The sequence below is a fragment of the Lactuca sativa genome, chromosome 5 (genome assembly GCF_002870075.4).
Source record: "Lactuca sativa cultivar Salinas chromosome 5, Lsat_Salinas_v11, whole genome shotgun sequence".
In the NCBI taxonomy this organism is placed as follows: Eukaryota; Viridiplantae; Streptophyta; class Magnoliopsida; order Asterales; family Asteraceae; genus Lactuca; species Lactuca sativa.
The window spans coordinates 364,626,124-364,646,516 of record NC_056627.2 but is presented as its reverse complement, the minus strand read 5'-3'; the positions used below and the strand labels follow the sequence as shown (position 1 = coordinate 364,646,516).

General features: G+C 35.6%; 1 protein-coding gene across 1 annotated transcript; it reads right to left on the bottom strand.

Moving 5' to 3' along the window:
- Positions 1–14,205: 14,205 nt before the first annotated feature.
- Positions 14,206–18,906, bottom strand: LOC111899091 (methylcrotonoyl-CoA carboxylase subunit alpha, mitochondrial). Its single transcript, XM_023894976.3, has 16 exons — positions 18,437–18,906; positions 17,814–17,935; positions 17,235–17,382; positions 17,000–17,137; positions 16,825–16,920; positions 16,675–16,734; positions 16,485–16,577; positions 16,265–16,376; positions 16,006–16,110; positions 15,799–15,935; positions 15,439–15,673; positions 15,180–15,340; positions 14,979–15,095; positions 14,633–14,881; positions 14,446–14,541; positions 14,206–14,357 (listed from the first exon to the last, which is right to left on the bottom strand). The coding sequence occupies exons 1-16, from the start codon at positions 18,794–18,796 to the stop codon at positions 14,349–14,351; spliced, it is 2,238 nt and encodes a 745-aa protein (XP_023750744.1). The 5' UTR covers positions 18,797–18,906; the 3' UTR covers positions 14,206–14,348.
- Positions 18,907–20,393: the final 1,487 nt, after the last annotated feature.

The following is a 20,393-nucleotide window of genomic DNA, read 5'->3' as shown; positions in this document are numbered from 1 at the left end:
GTTGGTTCTTGCTAGCCCAATAACATGATCTTTGGGCCCGAAGGGAACGCGCTTACATGTTAATGGGCCTTCTATGACCCAATTTCATGTAAAAGGACTTCAATAGCTCTATTGTGCTATTGGGCCCTAATGGTCCATTAGTACTACTAGTGAGGTCGAGAAGTCAAATGCGAGTTGGGCCAAGTGCTTTTCGCATTCCCGATAGCCTTGAATAACTTATGGAAATAAAGGGGGCTTCGTACCCTCCTTTCTCCTCGGTTGATCGGCTTATGAGAATTCGAGTAATCAGATTCGTGGAGTTAATCAAGAGAAGTCAGGGTGGTTGGATTATGTGAGTAGTACGGACGACGCCTTAAGGATCGTTCGTAATATGTAGTTATAAAGTAGTCATTTTCATTAATGCATGATTGTAACCACTCACAAACCTTAATTAAGGGTAATCAAAAACAATCGTCGTATCGGTATAACAATAAACAAGTCATGTAATTTACGTATTGGGAAAACATCGGGTTTTCCCGGGAAGTTCAACATTTTCACCTATGTGATGTATACAAAGTTCAACAATTATACATGTTTTCAAAATCCACAAACATATTTCCGAATCTTCACACTTTTTATAAACAAATACACTTTTTCAGAAAATATCGGATTTTCTGGGTTTTTCAAACTTCACAAAAAATCATTTTTCCATAACATTACTTATGAACTCACCAACATTTCATATGTTGACGTTTTTCAAGATAACTTGTATTCTCAGGTAACAGGTAAGCCGAAGAATAAGTACCAAGTTATGTCATGGTGTTTTGCTTAGATTACCTATCGAACGGTTTATGTTATGAAATTGTAATGACGAAAACAATGTAATAGATGTAAACAATATCAATTGTATTATTTCAATGCATGGTGATGAATGATGTTATGATTCATGTATAATCATTGTGATGGTATTCAATTTAAGTCACAAGAGCCCTCGGACGTTTCCGTCGTTCGATTCGGGGGTGTGACACGTTCATATGTTGGAAGTAGATATGAATCAAGATTGTCATGGGTAGGCTTGTAGAGGTCCAAGTTGGTGGACAAAGTTGTGCTACAACACTCAAGTGCTCATAAGTTCTGAGTATTGGATTCAACCCGCGCTCATTGGAATCACTTCAAGGATTTTATCACGAGTGATCATGAGATGATAATATCTTATATTCTTCAAACCTAGAGATATGAGTTGTTACTATGAGTTGGTTGTACATTGATTGCACGAAAACGCATTCGGTAACTCGATGTTATAAAACGTGCCTTTGTATATGATTCAACAAGTAGTGGAACAAGCCATATGAGTTGAAGTTTATCCATTCCTTTTATCTTCGGGATAAAAGCGATATCTGTGGGCCCCTCGATGATTTAATGATGATACATGTGAGTGCTTGGCCAAGCCAGGACTGATTTGATCTGTTCGATCCGTCAGTCATCATGAATCGGGAAACAACAGATGGACAGAGAGAATGATTATAATCCATGTCTCAGTCCTTATGATGTCTAGAATGGAAGAATATTTGATCCCTTGTCTAATGGACAAGTCATTGACAAAGGTCAGAGTTCATCGACAAGGTCAGAGTTCGACAGAAGCTTTTGAGAGCTACGATTGCTGATCGGTTCCTGAAGTCATACGCAATAATAGTTTTAGAGTTATCTAAGTGGGAGACTGTTGGATTAATGTCTAAGTCCATAACTATAATTGGTAAGACTTGACCCGACCCGGCATGGTCCATTTGGGTTGCATGGCATCATGCATTTGGATAGACTATAATGAGAGAAATAACACTTAAGGTTTATTAATATATTATAAGTTCTAATATATTAATAAGGTTATTAATTAATTAATATTGATCAAGAATTAGTTTGGGATTAATTTAGTGATCAAAAGGAGACTAATTAAACATATGGGTTGATTGTGTAAATCATTCATTCTTATATATGTGGGCTTATGATCCAAGATTCCTTATGTTGGACTAAGTCCATGGGGTGACCCATGGATACTCCATGGAGGTTAAAATCCATGGAGCATAAGGAATGGGTAAAGTTATGAGTTACATGGTGTAACCCTAATAGCCACCATATAAAAGAATCCCATGACTCAAGAAATCGTGCACTAGTGTGTGTATGAGGGCTAGACGATTTCAAGGAGTGTTCCATTTTTTTCTCTCAAGTCATTCCATGTGCACTTGATGTTGTGTGAACCATTTGAGGTGTCACACTTGGGGCACTAGGCACTCAAGCTTCATGAAGACAAGCTACATCAAACAAAGGTATGTATTCTATCCATTTGATTACTCAAGTATAAAGTATTGTATCCTAGATAGGGTAATACCTTGGAAAATTCATATTTGCATGTATAATAGAGAAAACATAGATCCAAGGTATTTAGGGTTGCATGTACACTTAGGAGTGTTAGAATGCTCAAAACCCATCACCGGTATCATCCTGAGACCCGAAGCGAGTCCCGAAGCCCGAAGATCCCGAGAAGAAAAGTGTTTTCGAGCCGAAGCTCTGCTTGCGAGAAGCCCAGTGTGAGAAATATCCCGGTTTCACCGAAGAAATACTACTCTTAGAGTCGTAGTGCTGCCCGATCATCTTCTGATCAAGTGATGTATAGTCCCTTTCATATACACGATTTTAATACAAATATTGATGAATGTATTAGATATATGATATGAGTAAGTGTGTAGTTACTTTCTTCTAACACATAGATATAAAGTATTTGCTATGAAATACGTGTTATGTGTTTATACATTGTTTGCTTACTTAAGATGGATGTTGAATGAATGTTTTATATACAGGTTTTAAACTGTATATGTATTTTATATCTACGAATATGTCGGGTAAAACATGGGTAGATAAGTGATGTGGTATGAAAGATGTTATAGATAATCCTGGCAGATGCGCCTAATGTAGAGTATCGTAATCCTAGCAAATGCGCTTAATAGTAAATGTCGTAATCTTAGCAGATGCGCTTAATAGTGAATGTCATAATCTTAGCATATGCGCTTAATAGTAAATGTCATAATCTTAGTAGATGTGCTTAATAGTGAATGTCATAATCCTAGCAGATGCGCTTAATAGTGAATGTCATAAGCCTAGCAGATGCGCTTCTTAGTAAATGTCATAATCCTGGCAGATGCGCCTAAATGATAATATTTGCAGATGCACCTAATAGATATCATTGGCAGCCGCGCCTTAAGTAACAATGGAATTTGTGTCTATTCCTTAAAGTCAATCTTTAGGAATGAATGAATGAAGGATAGGTGATTCTTAGGGTAAATCCTTAAGAAATAAAGGAGACAATGGGGGTGGGTAATTGGGTTGATGGTTTGATGATTAAATATAATATAATATTTTATTGTGGGTTGAAAACCCTATATGCTCACCAAGCTCCCAAGCCTGACCCACTTACTTTTCTTTGCATTACAGGTAATGGCACAAGAGTATAAGTTGGTGGACTTGATGAGAGATTTTGGATTATAGATCAGTAGTTATAAATAACTGTTGTAAGGTGTATTTTATATTGTTTATGCTTTTGGTCTGTATCGGAACATGACATCCCGAGATTTTGTTATTTAATAAAAATACATTTCTTTAAAGAAATGCTTTGATAAATTCTTATCATATTTTGTTTTGGGAACAAATTCCGCAACAGTTTTCTTTAAACGATTACTCTGATTTTAAAAACAAATCATAAACAAATCGGTCTTTTCTGGCCATGAAATTTGGGGATGTCACAATGTAACACCCTGTTTATTTATTAGATAAATAAATTAATTAATGAACAAATGGTAGCCCTAAAATAAATAATTCTATATCAAAGGATGGTCTCGAAGGGCTAATTGTCACAGTTTTAGAAGTCATTGGTTAAAAATGTGAGTTCCGGACTCAGTTTGTAAATATTTATTAAGACAAGGGCTCCATGGTAATTATTTGGATTTAATTTAAAAGGAAATGAGGTGGAAGGGCTGAATATGTCATGATTAAGATATTGGGGTCTGTTTGGTAAATTTGTACCTAAGATGTAAAGGATTTTAATGCTAAGGGTTTAAATGGTAAATATCGTATTTATTTTGAAAGAAATAGGGGATAGAGGGACTAAAGGCGTCATTATGGGAACAAGATTTATGGGGTGGGGTATATAACCATCTACCTTCCGTAACCCTAAACCAAAAAGGAGTTAGCAACCACAACCCACCCTTATGCCTCCCCTTTGTCTCCGGCGCTGCCACCACTCACCTTGTTTGTTCTCTTTCCGACTGCCCAGCACAACCAAGATAGTCCTCGTCACCGGATGCATTGAAGACTGTGGGGAGATGCCAACTGCCGCCGTTACATTGCTACCGTCGCCGCTCTCACTCCTTCTTGACTTCCGGCGCCGCACCACCACCACCGCGGAGACCAGAGAACCACCATCGAGTGCCATTAACGCCATCAATGCCGCTGCTGCTATTTTCCTTTGAAGATGTGTATCGCCGGTTTGTGGATTGTTGTTTGCTGGTGCGTCGCTGCGTGATTGGGGGCAAAAAAGGAAACCACCGCCACCACCGTGAGGTGGTGGCTGCCTTCGTGAAGTAGTTGTGGTCGCCGCTTCTGCTGTCGCCACCCACCAAAGGTGGTTATTGGGTTTATTTCCAAGCAAAAAAGGGTTGTGTGTGTGTGTTTTTGCCACCACTTACCACCACCGGCCACCACAAGGGTGGGTGGGTGTGTGTTATTATTAGTGTGTGTATAGGTGTGTATTATCAAGTTGTACATTCTAATCGTGCTAAAATAATTAACAGAAATCTCAAACCACCACCGTAGGGTGGTGGCTGCCGCCACCGGCCGCCGTGTCAGGTGGCGGTGTGCCTTGTTTGGATTGTGACTCGTTGGAATGTTTGGACAAGGGACTAAAACCCTAATAGGACTAATAAACCCTAATGGGCCCAATGAAGCCCTAATTAACATTAAAGCCCAAACATGTGTCTAATGGGCTTAATGGACCCTAATGGATCTAAGGATTTAGCTATTGGGCCTATTGGGCTATGATGGGTTGGAAACCCTAATTAGGGTTTGGAAAACCCTAATGTCATGAAACCCTAATTTGGGACTTATTGGGACTGCATTGGAATTATTTAATGAACTTAATATATTAATTAATAATCATATGCAATCAACCTAAACCAATATTGGACTTAATAGATTGAGTCCTTAATGGGTTAAGTAGGAAAACTTAACCCTAATCATCATTTTATGTGAAACCCTAATTTCACTTGGGCCTTAAGTTGTGCCTTTCCATTGGGCTTTGGTAATTGGATTATTAATGGGCCTTCCAAGAATAATTTTATGGACTAGAATATGTTGATGGGCTTAGGGTATGGCCCATATGAGGGTTTGGGCACAATTTGGAAAATTGGGCCATAGTTTGGCCCTTAATGATTATATGATATTGGGTCATTAGAATGTCAAATGTTGGACTGGAATAAATGGTTGGGCCTTAGAGTGAGACCATGTAAAGGTTTGGGCCCAATTTGGAAAATTAGGCCATATGTTAGGCCTTGATTCACAAATTGACCTTTGGGCCTTTGGATAGGGCCTTGAGTTTGAATCAAGCTAAGATGGGGGTAAAGTAGTCTTTTACCCCAAACGTGGACTTATGATTTTTTTGTGTTAGGACCCAATTATTAATTGGGTGATGTTTGATATTGACAGTTCGAGAATCTGTCAACCAACAGCTGGGATTGTGTCTACGGGACTTCAGCAATGTGAGGTGAGTTACCTTCCAGTAGCGTTGGGTCTACGGCCACAATGTCGGCCCACCAGTAGGAGTTGTATGTTAGATGATGTTAGATGATTGTCTTTGTGATATTCATCTAGGTTTGCTGCTACCTGTTATATTTTATGTGCTAGCATGATATGATGTTATGTGATAATGGTAGTAGCAGGGGGTGAAATAGTCCCCGGTTACCGGTCGATAGGACCGAATGGGTAGATTAGTACCCAGCTATGCTAGACAGATTGTGATATATGTGATATGATATTATGTAGTAGTAGTAGTAGGGGTGAAATAGTCCCCAGTTACCGATCGAGAGGACCGAAGGGGTAGGCCAGCACCCAGATATGCTAGGCAAGGTCACCGGTCGAGAGGACCAAGGGGTAGGCCAGCACCCATATATGCTAGGCAAGGTCACCGATCGAGAGGACCGAAGGGGTAGGTCGGGCACCCATATATGCCTGGCAGTATGTATGTCATATGATTGTATGGTATGTGGTATGATGGGGGAACTCACTAAGCTTCGTGCTTACGGTTTACAGTTTTGGTTTTAGGTACTCATTTTTAAAGGAAAGGAGTTGGCTTGATCGCAACGCATCACACTATGTTTTCCTCACATGAGATCTTTGGGATTACACTCTGATACTGTTTTATGATAATATGTTTTGATTATTGACACTTTGGTTTTGACATGAGATTTAATATGAATGTTTTTATACTGTTGGTTTTATATAATAACTTAATTAAAACAAATTTTTGGTCTTGAATTTTGGGATGTTAGAAATTAGCGGACACAACCTAAATGAGAATTGGAGATCTCATTAATAGGAGTTCAATGATAAAAAGACAGACGAAAACGGAGTCTGTATGTAGAAGTTATGAATCTTACACAATCGTGAAACAGTGGAATCTTATCATACTGTTAAATTTAAAATCGTTCGAGAATTAGCTGATGGAGTCAAAAAGAGAGTTGAAGATCTTGTCAATATCTACGCGTGGATACAAAGAACGTCGAAAACGGATCTCGTATGCGAAAGTTATGGGGTTTAGAAGTCGGAAGAGTGCTACAGCGAAATGGGTGACGTGGCACAATCTGAGCCATTGCTTTCACCCTACCAGATGAAAAAATGTGGCACCAACTCGACGAGTTGGTCTAGAAACTCGCCGAGTTGGGGGCCAGGAACTCGATGAGTTAACCACTTTTCCAGCCTATAAATACCACCCAAGAGTTCCTTCATTTTTCACACTTTTTACCCTTTCTTTCCCTCTATACTCACTCTCTAAACCTCCCAAAACATCCCCAAAAGCCTAGGAAACTTCCCTAGCACTTAAAGAAAGCCCCGGATTGCCTGAAGGCTCCGAGAAAAAGAGTTTTTTGGTTCAGAAACTTTGCCCCCGCAGAGCCCGGTTTTCAAGCAAACCCGTCGGTTTCGTCGAAACAAAGCGTTGTCCAAGTTGGAATCACCACCTTATCACGTGAGTGTATAGTTACTTTCATCTTACACATAGATATGAAGTATTTTATATAAATGATGTGCTATATGTTTATATTATCTGTTTACCTGAGATCTATGTTGGATGAAAGATCTAAACATCTTTCTTTTCAGATCTGAACTTTTTCTTTCAGATCTAAACTTTTTCTTTCAGATCTGAACTTTTCCTTCAGATCTAAACTTTCTCATTTCAGATCTAATCTGTATATATATATATATATATATATATATATATATATATATATATATATATATATATATATATAATACTTTGAGATTTATGTTGTATGAAAGATTTAAACTTTGTTTTTCAGATCTGAACTGTACATGTATTTTATATCTACAAATATGTTGGGTAAAACATGGGTAAATGAAAAAGTTGGTGTGTGATAAAATAAAATGATGAGAGGCCTTAGTGTTGACGATGATCCAATCATCTAGCCGAGTATGGATGACGACCATAAACTTTTCTAGGAAGTCCAATGGAACGCTAGTAGGCTCGCAACCTGTAGGTGTTAGTGAACGACGTGTTCACCGGTGTACCCCATCCCCTCCCCCTTGGTTGCCTTACAGGCCTATATAGCTGAGGAATCCCCTTAGCAATAGTGTTCATCCCGATGAAATTCCTTAGCATAGGTCCCTTACAATAGATGCTTTAGGGACGTAAAGTGAGGCTAACAGGAATGGGTAATCGGGTTGAATGATTGTTGAAAATAATAAACTTATTTATTGTGGGTTGAAAACCTTATATGCTCACCAGACTCCCCAGTCTGACCCACTCGGTTTTTTTGTTTCACAGGTAGTGGCACGAGAGCATAGTTGGATGATTTGATGAGAGATTATGTATTCTAGGCCAGTAGAAATAAATAGAAATGTTGTAAGGCCTATGTTGTTTTTGGTTTATGCTTTTGATCTATATTGACGATGATATCCCGAGTTTTGTAATGTAATGAAAATACATTTCTTCATAAATGTTTTGATAAATTCTTATCTATATTTTTTGGAACGAATACCGCAACACTTTCTTTAAAAATTTACTCTGATTTTATTATAAAACATAAAGAAAATCGGTCTTTCTAGCTAAGAAAATGGGGATGTCACACATTATCGATACATCATGTTCATCCAGCGATAGCATGTACATGGTATCGGGAATACCAACGCTTATTATATTGAAAAGGATGTTATGAAAAAAAGGCTCTTGCTCATTTCGTATGACCAATATTGTCAACCTAACTGCGTTGGGTAGGTATTGCTTGTTGTAACCTAGGTAAATTTTCTTCCCAATTAAACATGCTATACGATTTTCATGTCTGCAAAAACAAACCTTTGATTACTTAAGTTTTTCTAGTCTTAGATAGCAATTTCGTAAACAAATTCCAACAAGAATAGTAGAATACCTAAGATATGAATATGGGAAGACATAACTAAGGACAGTGTCAATGTAATCGAACATATTGATTATGAATATGGGCTAGGTTATTTTGTTTCTTACATTTATTATGTGCTAGAATGCACCAATAGAAATTGAGTAAATTAGATAACCATTTAATTAAATAAATATAGATATTAAATGATTTCCATAATTATATGTATATTAAATGATATCCATAATTATAATTCTTTTTTTATGGAAACTAATTAAATCCGTCATTAATGTCAGCAATAACATTCTTTCATAATGAATTTGCATCTAGGTTTTTATATATGAGTTCGTATTTTGTTTCAGGACTCACTCACTTAAAATACAATAATTTGAATGGAATATGAAGAACGATAGTGTATTCTACTAGAATACACTCTCATTCTTCTAGATATGAATTATTTATGAAAGAATATTATTGTTAACATTAATGATGAATTTAATTAGTTTCCATAAAAATGAGTTATAAGTATGGATAGCATTTAATATACATATAATTAATACAAAATTCCTATTGGTGCATTTTAGCACACAATATATGTGAAAAACATTTGAACCTACCTATATATATATATATATATATATATATATATATATATATATATATATATATATATATATATATATATATATATATAACAAGATCAAGACGTGGCACTCTGTTTCATGGTCACACCATATGCTAAGGACATGGTCTAATGGTTTCATCTTAGGACAACCACTATGAACATTATGTGTAAATAATCTATTTTCAGAGGGACACTACCTATGAAGATCATTATAATCTATTTTCAGAGGGACACTACCTATGAAGATCATTAATAACATGCAATTCCTAAATGTATAAATTTACAAATTACACAATCAATCTATGAAGATCATTAATAACATGCAATTCCTAAATGTATAAATTTACAAATTACACAATCAATCGTAACAATAACAAAACTGAAATTTCAATCAAACAAGTATTACATTACAAAGGTATCTTGACACACATCCGAGAGCGATACAAAAAACTCAAAATAGTTGTTCATATTTTTCTTGATTTAGATAGAAATCATTAGGTTGGTTCTTTGAAGATTATGATATTAAAGAGGGGGTTGTCAAAACTGAACTCAATTTGATGAACTCGTTTTTAGATGTTGCGAAATATTATTCTAAATTTTTAGTTGTAATGAAAGAAATGATGGAAATAAAGGTTATATTGGTTGTACTTGTGAAGCGCCCCCAAATTTGTATTTTTAATATGTGATATACATCTGGAATGTTCCTATTTTTACCATGTTAGATCTCATAATTGATTTAAATAACATCTCACCTAACTTTCAGCGACTCCATAACAGAAATAATTATTTCAAAACGTCGGGTTTCGAAAAAAGTGATTATGTTTTAAAATACGGAAAAAATGGTTACTTCCGTTAATTACCTCGTTCATATTGTACTACTTTTGTTAATATCCCTATTTAAATTACTTTTATTTTGCATTTGAGTCCATTCATTAATCTAAACGAGAAGTTAACGAACATGATGTTAGATTTAAGTGAAATGCATTTAAGCTTAGGCTCGAATACCATTAATATGGTTCAATTATTGATCATTTAATATGAAACATTAAAAAATGAAGTTGACTTAAGTTTGAACCTATATTTTTCAACTTAAGGATGACCTAATGGTTAAAAAAGTAAATATTAAGCTAAAGTTCGAATTTTAGCAAGATGTTACGATTAAATGAAATATAAACACACCTACCCATAACGTATATTTGTAATAAGCAAATGTTTGTGTTAATATTTTTCGTATAAGTTATTTGTTGTACTTTATTAAATAGGAGTGATATAAGTTTTTCATTAAAAAAAAGTATATATACGAGCAATCTAAGTGGTATGATATGATGCACTCATACACAATCACGGATGTGGGTCGGCGACCTTCATTGTAAGAACCGTCGCCAGAAACGACATTCCGATCTACACAAAACGACAATCCAGAAGTATCTTTCCGCTTGGCCCTTGTACTGTGTGTCCGTGTGTACCTCAGCATCCAACGGGACCACTCACAAGTCACAACTTGTTTGGATACCTCATTTTGATAAAATATAGTATTTATTTTATTTGTTGAGGAATACGTAATTAATATTTAAAACTCTAAAACTATAATGAACAAGATACTACATAAATTATACCAATCAACGAGATTAATATATAAACTAATGATAGATTGGTTGATTTCACCTTTATACTGTTAAATTCAGCTTTATTTGTCGTTTCAACAAGAAGAAAAAAAGATTAATATACATAATAACAAAACATAAGCATACAATGCAAAATAAATACTATACATATTAAAATGCACATTAACTTATATCGGTAAATAATTTATATGTATATGATACCGTATCTTAGAGGTTCCACTTCACACTTATTCCAATATTCCCCATAACATCAATTTAAGTTTGCGTTTATAGTAAAAATCAACAATGTTAACCATTACTTCAAAATTTTATAACCGAGCAACATACCTATATATTTGTTGTATACTACTATCTTTCTGAATTTTTTTTGCATAATTTTAGTCGGTTCCTAGACTATGTACTATGCTCCTAACACAAAGGTGTGGTGATAATTTGACGTCTTGGTAATACATGAATACTATGCTCCTAACACAAAGGTGTGGTGATGATTTGACATCTTGGTAATACAGGAATACCACCCCTCCTATGTGTGGAGGTGACATGGCATGTTCTGTTGATTTGGTAAAATGTCTCAACTCAAGAAAGTCTTCTTCATCTTCTTCAATGTACAAGTCCACTTGCATAAAGTACAACTAAATTTTGAGGGTGATGGACTAATGTGCATTTCCTAGGGTAGGTGCTTGGAAAGTGGTGTTGATGCAGCATTGTGTATTTCCTAGGTAGGTGGTTGGAAAGTGGTGTTGATGTAATGCAGAAGTGACTGAACTTTTGAGGTTATGTGGTTATGGATACTATACATATCCTGAGTTCAACACCTATGTACAAAAATCTTATATATTAATTATTGTAGTAAAAAAACTATTTCACTCGTATCATTCACTAATGTGTAGATTGGTTTAAACTCACAAATTTTACTAACATTGTGTTCATGTTACATGTATCTCACATATTATTAGAGGGTTAATGCCACCAGATATAAAAGTTTAGTAAGCCGGAGGAAAGTGATGGCTTGCAAAACTAAAAGCAACCTTTTGATGTTTGTAGTAGCTTTGCCTTTAATCAGTTTTTATTATTGAAAAAGGATTTGGATTTCTTGAGAATCACATCTCTTTGGGTATGGGTGATCAAAACGATTCATGGTAATGATGGCAATTTAAATTGTAATTTGGTAGTGTTTTGTGTGTATATCATTCTAGCCCCCAATAATTTGAGGAGTAAAGATCTCGACTTTACCATTTTGTGTAGATTTCGTGTGGGAAATGTTATTGTGCTAGATTGTTGTAGGATGTTTGGATGAGTGTTGTTCCTTTAAAGCACGGATTCCGTCGAGTTTATTACCTTGAAGAGCGTACACTTTGTGAATGATCGGGTTTGCACATATGATTGGGAGGACTTTCTTCATAGAATGGCGAGAGGTAGGGTCGAGGAAGGTCAATGGACCGACCTTAAAGTCGTCTTGCAATCCTTTACATTTTCTGATCACCAAGACAAATTGTTTTGACTTTTGAGACTTAGATCTTAATTATATGTACTCGGTTTCTACTGCATTTTCTGGATGATGACATCTTAGAGGTAGATCTAACATTGGAACGGGTTGGACTTTGATCGGATCTAAACTCATAAGAATTATAAGGGTTTGGATCTTAATTATTGATTCGTTTACTCGTTAATGACCCATAGCCGTTAACCCATTTTATGCATAATATTTTATTAAGTATTATGTTAAATAAGATTCATGTTATATTTTATGCATAATACTTTGTTGGATGCATAATACTTTTGTAATCTTAAAATTGTAAAGGGGTCGTGTTAATAGGGTAGATATCTGTTGATTCAATGAACAAGGTTTGAAACCTTGCGATTTACAGAACAGATTTAGATCTGGCTTTGATTGTCAGATGGTTGTTTTGGATGAAAGTTGATTCCCTCCAAACTCGTTTCATTATTGGTTCTCTTTGAAGATAGTTGATTGTCCTACAAGTTACAATTCTTTAGTCCATAGATTTTGATGATTCGGTTTAGGTTTAGAGGCTTCGGTTAAATAGGATTATCACTTGTGCAATTTTGGTTGATAAAGATTTTGATGTTGATTTAACCTTATACTCATGATTCCTCTTTTGAGATTGATAATCATCTTTTCATAGATTTCCACGTTGTTAGATCTATTTGGAGCTTCATTGCTAGGACGTGGGATCTTGATTGCCCTTCTATAAATTTTTTTGCGAATTTGCTTGATTGGCGACATAAAGTTAAGGTAAATGCGATACAAAGGTAAAGTTTCGGTACGGTCATTATCATTATCACAAGTCTTTGGGTTAACTGGAATCGTCGAAATAAATACTATTGGAATGATTAAATCTAGAAAGACGTAGCTTTTTCAGAAGTTGGTTTCTCATGCTTACTTTTGGATTAGCAACATGAATATAAATGTAGTGAGAGATTTCTACATTGTAATTTGTTTTTTAATAACACTTTGATGATTTGTAATAAACTTATGCCGTTTCGAAAAAGAACGAAAAGACAATTTAAACTAAAAGTTTGATAACCAAATCGAATGTAGCCGGTTCTAATCAATTATATTTGGCTTTGTCAGTCCAAATCCAAATTTTGTAGATTCCAATTCCATAATAAAACACCAATCTAGACTCTAGATACTTTGAATAGATAACAATCTTGTTTTACACAAAATGCCAACCACATCGGTTTGTTGGTCAAACAAAGAATGAAACCACATTTTCCTTCTAATAGTAATCATGTTAGTAAAAAATAATGCATAGCAAATCTCGGTTGGATCGATATGCTCAAACCAATCCTAAGTAAATCGGAATCAATCATATGCGGTTTTGTTTTTAGTGTTTATATTCTTGTAAATGTCAGTTCTAGATTCCGTATGCTAACAGCAACCAATTTCTTATTTACTTTTTTAACTTGAACACTATTTATAAGCGACCCTGATTTCATAACGGAAACATTAAAAATCAAACCATGATTTTGGATTTTTGGTGACTTCTATATCACCTTATTTCCATCAATATTTTTATTAACGAGAATATGGAACCACAAGAAATTCTTGGATATGCTAAACCTTGTTATCGTTTATGGTATCAGACGATGGTGACGAATAAAAAGCAAAAAAAAAAAAAAAGATGAATAAAATTTGGAAGTGGGGTAGGCAAGGAATTCTTTGCTTTCAAAATTCATCCTACGATTCTAACGAATTATAAGCCCCACAAAGGCATAAAAACATAGACCATACACGACAAATAAATTGATTCAAACACGTTAAGCAATGAGTTAAAACGAATAATTCTCTAGTAAAGGCCAATATCATAATTGGTCCATTTTTTTATTCTTATATTAAATTATAACAAATATATATTACAACACAATAATTTTTTTTTAATCCCATATGAATGTTAAGGTTATTTAAGTAATATTTGCACCATGATGTTATACAGCCTGTCAAAAACAAATTTATTTTTTCTTTTTAATATAGTATATGAAAATATTCATAAAAGTAGGTTGTTATTTTTAGCAAGTGTCTAACCTTGACATTGAAGAGAACGGTGTTGTCAGAAACTTGTTGGCCAGGAGTGACTTGGAGGCCGCTAACAAGGCCAGAGGTAGGTGCCTTCAGCACATGCTATATTTTTAACAATCAAGGATATACATATAAAATTTTTAGTAAAAGATTAAAATTGAAAATTATTTTTAATTTGAAATTTGAACCTCACCTCCATTTTCATTGCTTCCATGACTAACATAGGTTGACCTTCTTCAACCTTCATTCCATTTTTGACCAGAACCTTGACCACAAGACCAGCCATGGGGGCGGAAACAGTCCCTGGAGGATGGGATCCGGAATCATGACTCCGATTCCGGTGTTGGTGGGATTCAAGGTTATCCAACAAATCAATCCCCACTTTTTGCTTAAACTGATGATGCTCTAAACCATGCCATATGTGAATGTGCTCACTCTCATCCTATATCAAGAAAAAAAAATAATAACAGAGTTGGACAAGCTTTCCAGGGGTGTTTTTGTAAAACGGAGATGAGGAGGGCATTCATGTCTTTTTGCACCTTGAAATAACAGGCAAGATTCACGTTTTTGCTTAAACCATCAGCTTCAACTCTGAAATCATGCTCTCCGAGATGTGTCACTGTGACTTCCACATCAGGAAGGCCGTTTTCCCCTGTCTGTAAATTCTCAAAGTTGAATTGAATGTAATAAAAATAAAAATAAAAGGAAATTACTAAAATTGAGTTGAATTTTGAAATTACCTTGATGAGGTAATTTCCGTTTGGGAGATAAGTTATGGAAAGTGTGAGATTCTGTGAGTTATTATTATCATGGTATTCATTCTCCCAGTCTAGTTCTATTGTGCGTGTAGCTTGATGGTTGGGTCTAAATGGAGGATGTGTATACCACACAGACAACCCTCCTAAAATAAATAAATTATTAATTATTAATTTACTAGTTTTCGTTTTTATGAAAAACATGCAAATGTTGTGTAAAAAGAAAAAAGGTTTCCAAGTTTACCTGGAGGATTTTTCTTTAAAAGCGTATGTTCCTTTTCACAAATACAAGCAGCGACTAAGGCTGCACTGTGTTTAGCTGAGTCATATGCTGACTCAGCTGATACCGAGTCATTTGGATTAACGAATAAATCGTCTTTAAAATGATCGATAAAATGGGTTTCAAGTTCACTGTTTTCAAATGCCTTGTGGTTGGCAAGTTTGTAGAGGAACTCGATATTTGTGGGCAAACCTGCAACCTGAAAAAGTTAAGTAGATTAATAGAAAATTAAATATATATATATATATATATATATATATATATATATATATATATATATATATATATATATATATATATATGAGTGATTAATGAAGCATATACCTGAAACTTTGATAACGAATCTTTTAATTTAACTAATGCAGCAGCTCGATTCTCTCCCCATACTACAAGCTTAGCAATCATAGGGTCATAATGCATGCTTACAGTGTCCCCTTCTTCAACTCCAGTCTCAACTCGAACTGAAATACAAAATTGTGATATTTCCTGAAGAGAAAGGGCATTTCGGGAATTTTTATTGCAGAAACATACCAGTTTCAGAGACTGGAACAGGACGGAAATACTGAAGAACTCCTGTTGCTGGCAGAAATCCCCTTGCCACATTTTCAGCATATATCCGGGCTTCAAAGGCATGCCCTACAAATTGCAATATAAAGTTATATGAAAACCTAGACTCAAAGTAAGTGCGAGCATCAGCATACATACATATCGAGGGTATTTTGGTCTTTTGACAAAGCAATGGAAGAACAAAATATAAGAAGAAAACTATAGTGAAAGCACCAATTGAGACCTGATATAGGAATCTGTGATTGACCAAGGGGAAGTGATTCTCCATTAGCAACACGGATTTGCCACTCTACAAGATCTTGACCAACAATCATCTCAGTCACAGGATGTTCAACCTGAAAAAATATAAAATAAATGAACAAGAGTGTCCCTCATTACTCATTAGCTTTAGCTACTATCTGTGATTAATATAAACTGATGACACAGCTACAAGAAAGAAGTACCTGAAGACGAGTGTTCATCTCCATAAAATAAAATTCACCAGAGAGAGTATCAACAATGAACTCAACTGTTCCAGCATTGTGATAACCAACTGCCTTTAATAATCAGATATAAATTTCCATATCAGTAAAACCATTCAAAATATCTTATTATTATTTTTGGCAAAAACAAGATTATAGACTCCTTCATTACCTTGGCAGCAGATACAGCAGCTTGACCTAAACGTGAACGGAAGTCGCTCATGATATCTGGCTGAAGAACAGAGGTAAGAGGTTTGTTAAAATTTTAGAAGGAATTAAATAAAAAGGTAATGTAAGTATGAGTATAAAATTTATGAATTACAGCTGGAGCTTCTTCAATTATCTTTTGGTGTCTTCTTTGCACACTGCAATCTCTCTCGTATAAGTATACAACATTGCCTTGTTTGTCCCCAAATACCTATCATTATGAAATTCAGAATCAAGCTTATAGATATAAAGTTACTTCCAAAGTATCCTCTAACATAATTAAAAATTACCTGGACTTCTATATGTCTTGGTCTTGTTATATATTTCTCCAGCAAAATTGTGTTTACACCAAAAGAAGCAGCAGCTTCACGTTGTGCTCCTAAGAATGCATCAACAAACTCTTTTGGGCTTTCCACAATCCTCATACCCTGAAACACAACAATCAGTTTACACAAAGATAAAATAAATACTTTATCTTGAACACTTATTATTTTTGTTTTTCCCCTTTGCAGAAGATACACATACCTTTCCTCCACCTCCATGGGTGGGCTTTATAAGAACAGGGTATCCAATCTTATCTGCTTCTGATTTCATGACATCAATATCTTGTTCATGACCATGATACCCAGGCACAAGTGGCACACCTGCTGCACCCATGATTCTCTTTGATGCACTAATGGACACATAAAACCACTGAATGAGGGGAGTTGAAATGTTGAATAAAAGAAAGAATCCATAGAAAACCCTAGACTCGATCCACAACAGTTGAAATATTGTTCTCTATTAGACTTAAATGCTTGTCCTTTGGACAAGAACAGTTGCAGCGGTGAGGGTTTCTGTGAGTACTTAATCCCTTCCATTTAAAAATCCCTTATATGCCTTAAGAAGCATTGTTGTATGTCCCACAGAAATAAAGAGACTTTGATAAGCTTAGACATGGTTAGTGGGCTCACCATAGGCCCCATAATATAAATGACATGGGTCTTGATACATATATAAACATGTAGAAAATGGAAATCTCTTGCTTCTCAATGCCATTGATACTTTTCGATAAACAAGTACAAAGATAATCAAGAAACACCAAGAAATTGGAGATATTTCTACCTTTTATCACCCATTTCACGTATTGCAGATGCAGGAGGTCCAACAAAAGTGAATCCCTCATTCTCACAAAGTTGAGCAAAGTCTGCATTTTCTGATAAGAAACCGTAACCTGGATGTATAGCCTATTAACAAAAGACGACATCCACACTGAATTATGTCCTTGAATGTGTAGAAACTAAACAAACAACAAGCTAATGAACCTAATGGCGCTAATATCATCTTCATAAAGTAAATAAATACATGTATCTCCTGCTTGAAATAACTTTCTCGTCATCTATGACACAGAATACCCCAGTAATTACACAAACATGATCCTTAAAGCGGCTTCAATTCTTGTACAGGCAACAGAACATTAAGTGTTAGAACACACAAATTAGGGCAAACAATCAGTTGCTTTTATTCGAACAGCAGTATGCTCTCAGTATAAGAAACTATAGCTACATATAACAGAATTCAGACGATTCATGGGCACTAACGTCCTAATGGAACTGTTAATATGAGATGTTACTGCAGAAAACTAAATTCGTTCTTTATTAACAATTGACATGATCACATGATATGAGAAAGCTCCACATTGCTAAAAACAAAAATTACAAGTAAACAAAACACTAAGCTGATCGTACCTGAGCACCCGTACGCACGGCGGCTTCAATAATGGAAGAGGAGTTAAGATAACTAGATCGAGCCGGCGGCGGACCGATTCGAACGGCCTCGTCAGCTGACTTCACATGAAGACTATGCCTATCAGCATCGCTGTAAACCGCAACTGTCTGTATCCCTAACCTTTTCGCCGTTCTCATAATCCTACAAGCGATTTCGCCTCTATTTGCAATAAGTAACTTGTCAATCTTTCGATTACTCTGATTACTCTTTTCATTGCTGCTTAAACCAGTCGCGGCAGATGCCAATCTAACTTGTATGTAGTTGAGTCGCTTGTTCGGTTGCCGATGAAGTTTCCGGTAAATAATCGACGCCATTGACATGGTGGTGCGAGTGGTGGTCCGGTGGTGCAGTCGGAGATTTGTAGGAGTCCATGGCAATCACGTGGCAAGTTTATCAATCCACGTACATTTCGACTAGCGTTATCGCGGATTTAATTAATTATTTTAGTTCTTATTTTATGACTATTTATATCACGTTTCTTAGGCATTGGCAAGTTTATGAGTAAATTACACGAATGGTCCCTATGGTTTGGGATAATTTGCGCGTTTGATTCCTAACTTATTTTTTTAACTTGGAAAGTCCCTATTGTTTGTTTTTGTTACACCATTGGTCCCTACTGTTTGCTTTTGTTACGCTCTTGGTCCCTATCTTACCTAAAAATACTACTATTTAAATAGAGAAAAATGATGGGATGGGTAAGGTAAGGTGAGGGGATGAGGTTGGTAGTGTGTTTATTTAAATAAATTAAAAAATCAAGGGAAAATAAGGTTTTTAGGTAAAACAGGGACCAAGCGCGTAACAAAAACAAATAGTAAGGACCTTCCGAGTTAAAAAAAATAAGTTAGGGACCAAACACGCAAATTATCTAAACCATAGGGACCATTCGTGTAATTTACTCCAAGTTTATTATGAGCCGACAAAATCATGGAATTATAAAATAATAAAAAATCAAAATCATGGAATTGAATAGGTTGTCTTTTAACTCCTCCGGCTTCTGTAATTATTAATAGTTTCGTTTTAAAGAAGTTCATGGAAAAAAATTGTCGTTCGGCAATGATATCCTATCCGCCTTTTCTTGTTCCTTATTGCAATGGAAGGTCTAGACGTGGTTATAAAGGCAGCGTGCCAAACGTCTTTATTCAGGGTGCTAATATTCGAAATTTCAACCCTTCGATTCCACGTATGTTTTACGCTGACGACACCATGTTCATGGGAAGTTGGTCTAACTCCAATTTTGTTAATTTAACTCGTATTTTGAGATGTTTCCATGCTTCATCGAGACTTAAAGTGAACTTCCATAAGTCTAAATTTAACAATGAAATTGTCCGGTGTGCTCGTATCCTTGGTTGTGAAGCTTTTTCCCTTCCTTTCAAGTATATATGTTGGAGTGCCTGTTGGTGCTAACATGTCCCTTAAAAGGAATTGGCAGTATATCGTCGATCGGGTTCGGAACAAATTTTCAGACTGGAAAGCTAAGACTCTCTCCTTTGGAGGTCAGGTGATGTTGATCAAATCAGTTCTCGGTAGCTTTTTACTTTTCTATTTTTAAATCTTTGAAATCAATCATTGATTCGCTCGAGAGTTTGAGAAGAAAGTTCCTTTTGGGGAGGCAGTGAGGAAAAAGAATCGAAATAAGTAGGTTGCTTGGAAGGCGATCCTGGGTTCAAAGGATAAAGGAGGTCCTGGAGTTGGCTCACTGTACTCCCTAAATATGGCTCTTTTGATAAAGTGGATATGGAGGTTCAAAATGGAGGTTAATGCTCTTTGGAGGCGTGTCATTTGCGTGGTCCACAATAGCAACATAAAATTGGCTGCTTTGTTAGCTAAAAAGTCTCTTCCTAGGGTTTGGCACAAAATAATGAGTGTTGTTCCTAATCTTGGAGGCATTGGTCTTGAGTTATCTTCCATTTTTAATAT

Excerpts from the sequence above, each read along its gene's own strand:
- LOC111899091 (XM_023894976.3), bottom strand. The coding sequence starts at position 18,796 with ATGTCAATGGCGTCGATTATTTACCGGAAACTTCATCGGCAACCGAAC. Across the intron at positions 17,383-17,813 it reads CGTGAAATGGGTGATAAAAG|TGCATCAAAGAGAATCATGG; the intron begins GTAGAAATATCT and ends TGTGTCCATTAG. Across the intron at positions 16,921-16,999 it reads CAAGACATATAGAAGTCCAG|GTATTTGGGGACAAACAAGG; the intron begins GTAATTTTTAAT and ends TCATAATGATAG.